This window comes from Rutidosis leptorrhynchoides, chromosome 9 (genome assembly GCF_046630445.1).
Source record: "Rutidosis leptorrhynchoides isolate AG116_Rl617_1_P2 chromosome 9, CSIRO_AGI_Rlap_v1, whole genome shotgun sequence".
NCBI lineage: Eukaryota > Viridiplantae > Streptophyta > Magnoliopsida > Asterales > Asteraceae > Rutidosis > Rutidosis leptorrhynchoides.
Window position 1 is genome coordinate 69,498,307 of NC_092341.1, and position 8,524 is coordinate 69,506,830.

General features: G+C 34.2%; 1 protein-coding gene and 1 non-coding gene across 2 annotated transcripts; both read left to right on the forward strand.

The window, feature by feature from the left end:
• The first annotated feature begins 289 nt into the window (after nucleotides 1–289).
• LOC139869492 (small nucleolar RNA R71) lies at nucleotides 290–395 on the forward strand. The gene has a single exon (XR_011766099.1). It is a non-coding gene; the product is annotated as a small nucleolar RNA R71 (small nucleolar RNA).
• Nucleotides 396–5,723: 5,328 nt separating this feature from the next.
• LOC139867217 (6,7,8-trihydroxycoumarin synthase-like) lies at nucleotides 5,724–8,246 on the forward strand. The gene is made up of 2 exons (XM_071855549.1): nucleotides 5,724–6,655; nucleotides 7,397–8,246. Exons 1-2 carry the CDS (start codon nucleotides 5,744–5,746, stop codon nucleotides 8,003–8,005), a joined length of 1,521 nt encoding a protein of 506 aa, XP_071711650.1. The 5' UTR covers nucleotides 5,724–5,743; the 3' UTR covers nucleotides 8,006–8,246.
• The last annotated feature ends 278 nt before the right edge of the window (nucleotides 8,247–8,524 follow it).

Genomic DNA, 8,524 nt, shown 5'->3' on the forward strand with positions numbered 1-8,524 from the left:
TCGGTTTTGTGTAAAAGTAACTAGTCGGGCCATGAGTAATAACCGGGTTATGATTTAACTAACGTATTATTGTATTAAGGAGTTTAAATTATTATTTTATGTTTTTAAGTTCGTTGAGCTTACTTTGATAACAAATATGTTTTGGAAATTGTGTAATGGGACCTAAAGTGTTATTTAATGTATATTAAAAAGGAAGAATTTTTATGGGCCGGAAATTGACGGGTTGGGTCGTTACATATGATTTACCGTAAGACCATTGTAGAAGGTACATATTTGGGCTGACCGTTCTAACTGGTGATTAGGGCATTTTTTCAGCAGGGTTTTGAATCGCTCCCATGCAGTGTAAAGAGATTCATCAAAACTTTGTTTAAAGTTAATGATGTCATTCTTGAGTTTGGTTTGTTTAGAAGGAGGGAAATATTTGGTTAGGAATTTAGTAGCCTTCTCCGTCCAAGACGTGATGGAATCTTTTTCCAATCCTTCAAACCATGTTTGTGCATGATGAGTGAGAGAATAGGGGAACAAGTATAGCCGGACTATATCTTTCCCTATCCCTGGCTGTTTGTAGGAGTTCGAAAGAGATATGAATTTATCAAGGTGAGAATTTGGATCATCATTTGGTAATCCATGGAATTGACAACCATTTTGGATGAGCTGTATAATGTGATGTTTTAACTCGAACGAGTGTCCTTGAATCTCTGGGAATCTAATCTGTCCACCTCGACCTTCAATCGAGGGTTTAGTGTTTTCTGCTAATGTAACGCGTAATGCCATTTGTTTTCTAATTCGTGCTTCCTTGCGTGCTTTAGATATTATTGCGTCTGGATCAGGTACGAATAACAACGACCCTGGTCTAGATCGGGTTTGGGTCATACACTGGGTATGCCTTTTTGTTTTAAATTTTAAGCAGATAAGCTAAGTTCTTAATTTAACCTAAAGTAATCTTTAATCTAGAGTAATCTAAGGTAATCTAAAGTAATCTTAATCTAAGGTTTCTAATTATCCTTAATTAGAGATATGTTTTTGGTTCTTCCTACTGATTCCATGGTATTTTGATAACAGAGCTTTGCACGAACTATTCAACAAACCAAGTGGCCAGGCCGACTACGGAGAGGCAGGATCCTTTTGGTTCCAATATAATTGGAGACTGTTCGGAAAATTCAACAACCAAGTCCGTGTATAATTGTCTTTCTTAGACACCACTAAATGCTTGTGAATGAGTTTGAAAGAAGCAGTATTATCTGATACCAGTTCCCCGGCAACGGCGCCAAAAACTTGTTACCACAATGATATGGCCGAAACGGACGGTTTTGTTTATGCAGTGTCGTTAGACCGCAAGGCGTCAGAATCAACCACCAACAAGGGGGTAATGATTTTAAATTTATATTTAGCGGGGCCTAAATCTTACTACTCCTTATTATGAGTAAGGGGAGTATGACCTAGAGTCATATTTTTCAGATATCAGTAGAATCGAACCTATATCTAAAACTTAAGATAATTCTAAGATATAGGAGTAGTGGTTTACTACCTAATTTTCGGTTTTCTAATTTTTAAAATAAAGTAAAGTAAATACGATAAAATTTGTAATTTAGATAAGGCTAAAACAAGTGCATGCTATGACTTCGTCAGTTACTTTGCCGAGATTATGGAATGCTGGCTCATGGATAGGCAGTGACCTTGTATTCATTACACTAGTCCTAAACGCCCCTGTCATAAGACATGTCACTGGGTAATGCGATAGGCTTGAAGATTCTGATTAGACAGCAACGTCCCTTACCCCCGACGTCTGTGCAGTCTGACTACAAGCATACACGTTCAGACGGCTCATCCAATTGAGCGACTCGGTTGGGTGACGTACTAACATTCCACAATGGTCTAAACTTTCTTAAGCATAATGGGATACATGGTTTTTCATATCCGAGAGACATGATGTGCCTTGATGCTTTCGTTAATGATTGGTTTTAAAAGATAGTTAGACCCTTAAGAAGAGTTCAACCATAAAGAACACCATGGCCAAGTCTAGTGACTTCCATGAACACGTTCGGTTATCCTAACGGTCCAATCCTTTATGTGTTCGAACAAACAGTTCCTTAATTAACCAATAATCCCTCAAGCGGGGTGCAATGCTCGAGACCGCGTTATGGTGAAGTGTACTAGTCAGCACTAACCGTGTTCCATGGCCTTACTTAGCAGAGGTACAGCTTACAACAATCGTTGTGCTTCAGCGTGTACGTACGAAGTTTATATGCTTGGTGACTACACTAGCATGGTCTAGGACCGACAATGTACTAGGGGTCTAGTTAGATGTTTCACTACGAAAGAGTCCTCAGTCGAAATCCAAGGCTCGTTGGACTTACTTCAATCGGTGTGCCTCAGTCAAACTCACGTTGTATCCGATAGACTTTTCTTATCAAGGGGTGACACAGATAGTGTACTCTGAATCGGGGTTCGCGACTTCCCAATAACAGAGCCAATAACTACGTTCTATTAGTTGGAAAAGCGATTGAGTTCGAAGCATAATCGGAATGCATTTTGACAACATACACAAGTCATAATATAATTTCGGCATTATAACTGACTATATCATAACATACACTAGAGATAACTACTCGCTAATCATGGCAACAGTATCACAAAGCATAATAATGAAAGACATTATATAAAGACAACTGATAGAAGTACCAGTAGATTAAACGAGTTCTGAATACAAAAGTGACAACTTCAAACTCCAGATCGCTCCTAAACAATCTTCAGCGTTCTTCTCCGGGTACTAGGTTTTCCGCACGGAGTTTAAAGCCTTGAGAGTATGACTAATATTGTACAAGAGAGAGAAAGAAGTGAATTGGAGTGTGTGTTGGAATGAATGACAAAGACCCTTTAAATAAGCTTGAAATTTGCCTGCAAACGACTGGCAGGCCGTTTGACAGGCCGTTTGTAGGGGCCGTTTGCCAGGCCAAACTGTTTAACGTGCCCGTTTAATCTGGGCGTGTGACAGGCCGTTTGCAAGCCAGGCAGGCCGTTTGGCAGCCCGTTTGCCAAGCCGTTTGTCTTGCTGATTTGCTGGATCGTAACTTGATTTCTTGTCTTTCACCGTTTTCGCTCTAGAATTTTCGTTTTAGCTTTGATTTACTTGATTCTTCTTGCACCGTTTTCGTAATCACTTGTTCTTCCATTTTAACCGACGAAGCGGGTATTTTGGCGATAAAGTTTGGAACTTTATTGTTTTTGGGCTTTAATACCGAGGTGAAAACGTTACTTTTTAGCCGATATCAATCACCTATAAGCTTAATTGGACAAGTTGCTGAGAGAAAATGCCAAATCGAATTTATTGGTATCACCATAATTTTAAAATACAATAAATGAATCAAAATCACAAAATATTTATTAATTATTAATTGATTACGCCACCAAACAAACGTACTTATTTTAATGGTGGCTTTGACAATAGTCAAATAGATACTTCAAAACAAATTATGCGAGGTCGATAAATCAGTTAATCAGCTAGAGGGAATCTCAATTGTTGATCTCTAAGACGCATGTGGTTCACACCATGGGCTTTCCCATAGCTGATGCGGCCTTCACCATGGCTATGGTGCCATAGGCAAGGCGTCACCATGGAGCTCCTTATTTCGCTAGCATATCTTAAAAATAGTGAAGCTCACATGTCGCTTGTTGTATAGTAAAATATCCCTTCACTATATGCACAAGCATTAACGCATATTTAAACATTTTTTATATGAACATTGTACAAGATTTCATCCATATTGACAAGTGTTTATTATATTTAATTCATATTGTACATTCATTCATATTGTATAATATATATTTAAAAAACTGTAAATCGATATATTTGTTTATTATAGTAATATATGGAGTAATAGTTAATGTAATGTATCATGTACATGTACAATAATTTGTGTTTATTAATAAAAGTATTGTTTAAAAATAATTATTTTTGTTTTATTTAATATAAATAAAAAAATTTATATAAATAAAAAAATTTATTTAAATATGTCACAATTAAGAGAAGCATTCTTTTAGTCATCATAGAATGTGAATAGTTGTGGGTTAGTTATAGAATTTTAGTACTGATGTAACGATAATGTGACAGTTAAGAGGAATAAATGTTAGTCACGATAGCTGTCGAACAAACACGGACAGGTAAAACGGACATAAACAAGTAAAGCGAACAGAGAGAAAACAAATAAATCGATAGCTTCTTAAACTCAATTGAAGTACAATGTCAAATTGACTAGGAGACTTAGGTGGTATATATAGCCTTCATATATGCCCCCTCACAATTTACACTACAAAACTAGAACTTAGGGTTCTAACATATATTATGACTTTAAATAATTTTGTTTGTGCTATATAATATATGTAGAAAATTATATGAATAGATTTGATTTTAAAATGTGTTTTTATTAGTATAACTTTCGTCAATTATTAGCACAAATAAAAATATTTAAAACCAAAGTTATACAACAAGCACTTAAAAAGTCAAAGCGGAACAATAATTTTACGACGGAGGGAGTATAATTTTGTTTTTGTAAGGAAACTCACATATTCTTTTGGACTTGGATTCACAACTTCTTGATTAGAAAGCTTACTCCGCGATATTGCTAAACCAATAAAACTTTAGTAAAGCTTTATTATAGTACTTTTATGAATTTTTCTAATAACAATCCTTAATGTTTTCGTTAGCATGCAAATAAATTGTGTACATTATAATAAGTGTCTCAAATACGTACAATACATTTGTGGTTTATCAATCTTAAAACTTCGAGTAACAAGTTTGAGTGCTTAATTTGAGAAAAAAGGATTGAATGTAATTAGTTTGTATATGAAGTGTGAATTTGGCAGAGTAAGTTTACAATAATTGAATGTGTGTCTGAAATGAATGAATCTGGCGGTCTAAATACAGACGAAAAAATTTGTTACGTGAGTGGCTGACACGACACACGTACCACTCGTGTGCATAACAAACTTTTCTAGAATTTTCAGGTTGATATGGCACAAACGCTTCCCTCGCGTGCCACTGCCTAGATATTTCGAGGCACTTGTGCAGGCTACCGGATATCACACATGTTTGCCCAAGTTAAAGGCCATACGTGTAAACATGGCGTAAGTTATCACTCAAGTGTTTCTTCACGGCAACTATTTTCCAGTTATCTCTTATCTGGCATGTCTTGTCCGCATGTTCAATCTGAAATCCTTTTATCCTATCTTTAATACTGGTGACGGTGTTATTTGTTTCAAAAACCATCCTTTATTTCTTGTCTAGTACCTATAACTTTATCCGGTACGGGCGTTGTTTTTATCATCCTTGTCGGTTGTCGGTCATAGTTCTTTATAAATTATAAATGGATAATTCATATACAAAATAAAGATTTATTTAATATGAAAATAGGTCGTATCATTAGTGATTTACAACACATTCATGATTAAATTTAGGAAAAAATTATAATTGAATGAATTATTATATGTTTTTTTAGAATTTTAACTAGTTTTAAAATTTTGATATCTGTTTGATTAAACTTTTTTTTTTTGTTCAAATATCCAAAGACCCTTCTGATTATTTTAATTTCTTCGATCAAGTGGATATGCTAATCTATGGATAGACCTCTATTGAACGTTAAATTCTTATATCCATGTTGTGTGTATATAAATCAAAACTTTGCACCTTTGATATTATCATCTCAACTAATTAATTAACTAATCCATAATTACAAATTACAATACAATGAACTTCCTTTTTCTTTTTCTTTTTCTGTTTCTTCTTGTGTCTCTTCCACTGTTACCTCTTCTTTACATTCTTCCCAAAATCATCAAAACCAAATCCAGAATCAAGTATCCACCCGGTCCACGTGGATTACCGTTCATCGGAAACTTGCACCAGATCGATAATTCAAGCCTCCATACTTCCCTATGGAACCTCTCCAAATCGTACGGTCCAATTGTATCTCTAAACCTCGGTTTAGTACCCGCAATCGTTATATCTTCATCAATTCTAGCAAAAGAAATCTTGAAAACTCAAGATTTAACCTTTTGTAGTAGACCATTATTGCATGGCTTACAAAAGCTCACGTACAATGGTTTAGATGTCGCTTTATCCCCATACAACAAGAATTGGAAAGAAATGAGAAAGATTTTTACGGTTCATTTATTTAGTTCTAAAATCATACAATCGTCTAGGCACATTCGCGAAGACGAGGTCTCACGTGTAGTCAAAAAAATACGCGAGTTAGCACTTTTGTCTAAACATGTGAACGTGAGCGAGATTGCTCATGTTGTGATGAGTACGATTGTGACACGAATGGGTTATGGAAAGAGGTATGAAGATGTTGAAGAGAGCAAGAAGATTCTTCATCTCGTTGATGAGCTTCAAGCAACGATAACGAAGTATATTGTATCGGATATTTGGCCTGGTTTGCCGTTTGTGGGTTTGATTGATAGGCTAATGGGAAATTATAATCGGATAGAGAAGTGTTTTCAAGGTTTAGATTCGTATTATCAACAAATAATTGATGAACATCTTGATCCTCAAAGACCTAAACCAAGTGAGGATGAACAAGATCTTATTGACATTTTGATTCAACTTAGGAATGATTATCCATTTGAGATCACTAATGATCACATAAAAGCTACGCTTACGGTAATCTCTATGTCCCTAGTTTTTGTTTTTTTATTAACTCCCATTTTCAAAATATTTTATGGCTAAACTATAGTGTCAAATTTTATTATTCCATTATAAGTTTCAAATTTTCATTTCAACCAATTAGATAGTAGAGTAAATTTTAGTGAGTAGAGAAAAGATTTTATTCGTTAAGAATAGTTTAATGATCGAAAAATTATAAAACTTGTGCCCACTCATAGTTAATACTTTGGCCGGGAGAGAAAGAGTACATCTAGATCCCTATCTATTATCTTTATTAGAGTAATAACTCAACACAATGCCAATTGTTGAAAAAGAAATTGATCCACACATTATCAATTTTTTTCTTTTTATGTATACCACTGAATTTTAATACGGTATACATTACAACACTTTAAAATATTTTTTTGTTAATATATACTCGTATAAATAAAAGTTGGTTTGTATAAATTAAAGGGAATTTGGTAAAGCTTATATAAATGTTTATCTTTTCCTTTTCGACATAATATAAGCAAATACAAACACCAATATGAAACTGTTTTTACTTTATCAATAATAATTAAGCACCTAAAAAATAAGTATATGATAAAACTAGTTATTTTATAAGGATTTAAACACACACAGATAGTTATATACCAATCCCAAACAATTCCGTTAATATCATGTTTAATGAAGTATAAAACTGAAGTCTTATGACTACAATCTTTTAAGTATCAAGTTGTTTCATTTGTTCATATCTAGGATATATTGGTAGCTGGGACAGATAATAGCGCTGCTACATTAGTTTGGGCGATGACAGCACTAATAAAGAACCCTAAAGCAATGATGAAAGCACAAGAAGAAGTACGAAACACGGTTAAGAACAAAGGCAAAGTAGATGAAGATGATCTTCATAAACTCACCTATATGAAGGCAGTAGTAAAAGAAGTCATGAGATTATATCCAGCTGCTCCACTTCTTATTCCTCGAGAAACAATGAACGACACCGTTATACATGGCTACACGATCAAGAAGAAAACGGTCGTTTATGTGAACGCGTTGGCCATAGGAAGAGATCCCGGATCTTGGAACAATCCGGACGAGTTCTTACCAGAGCGATTTTTGAGTAGTGATATTGGATATAAAGGGGGCGATTTCGAGTTGATCCCATTTGGGGCTGGTCGAAGAATTTGTCCTGGAATCGCAATGGGAATAATCGAGGTGGAACTTTTGCTTGCTAATCTTATTTACTTTTTTGATTGGAGTTTGCCGGTTGGTATGAGAAGGGAGGATGTAGACGATGAAGTTATGCCTGGGCTAACCATGACTAATAAGAACGATCTTTGCCTTCTAGCCAAAGTTTACTTGTAAAAGGCGGTAACATACTTGGTTCATTGAGATTGTACTTAGAATATATCCTAAACATGTAAGTTTGAATAACTAAGTTCTCAGGAACCATGATAAATTTAATATGTTGCAAGTTATATATTTGTGAGAAAAATTCTCTTTAGACTACTCGCAGTGTTCACTCATCGCTGACTAGGATGTGTTGGTTTTTTGAGTGGAGTAGTGGTGGTGTTGGTTTTTGGTGTTGATTGTTAGTGGAATGATGATGTGCCATTTTTCTTTTTCTTTTTTCTGTTATGTTAATTTGTTTTATATTATTTAGATGAGAGAATAATAATAATAATAATAATAATAATAATAATAATAAAAATAATAATAAAAATAAAAATAATAATAATAATAATAATAATAATAATAATAATAATAATAATAATAATAATAATAATAATAATAATAATAAATATTATCTATATATTCAATTGGAAAATGGATGAACAGTAATCTTCAATTAATTTGCAATTTCAATTTTTCGATATTTTGAGA

Bases quoted from the DNA above. Each gene is read 5' to 3' on its own strand.
- LOC139867217 (XM_071855549.1), top strand. From the start codon at position 5,744: ATGAACTTCCTTTTTCTTTTTCTTTTTCTGTTTCTTCTTGTGTCTCTT. The intron at 6,656-7,396 runs GTAATCTCTATG...GTTCATATCTAG, and splicing joins ACATAAAAGCTACGCTTACG to GATATATTGGTAGCTGGGAC.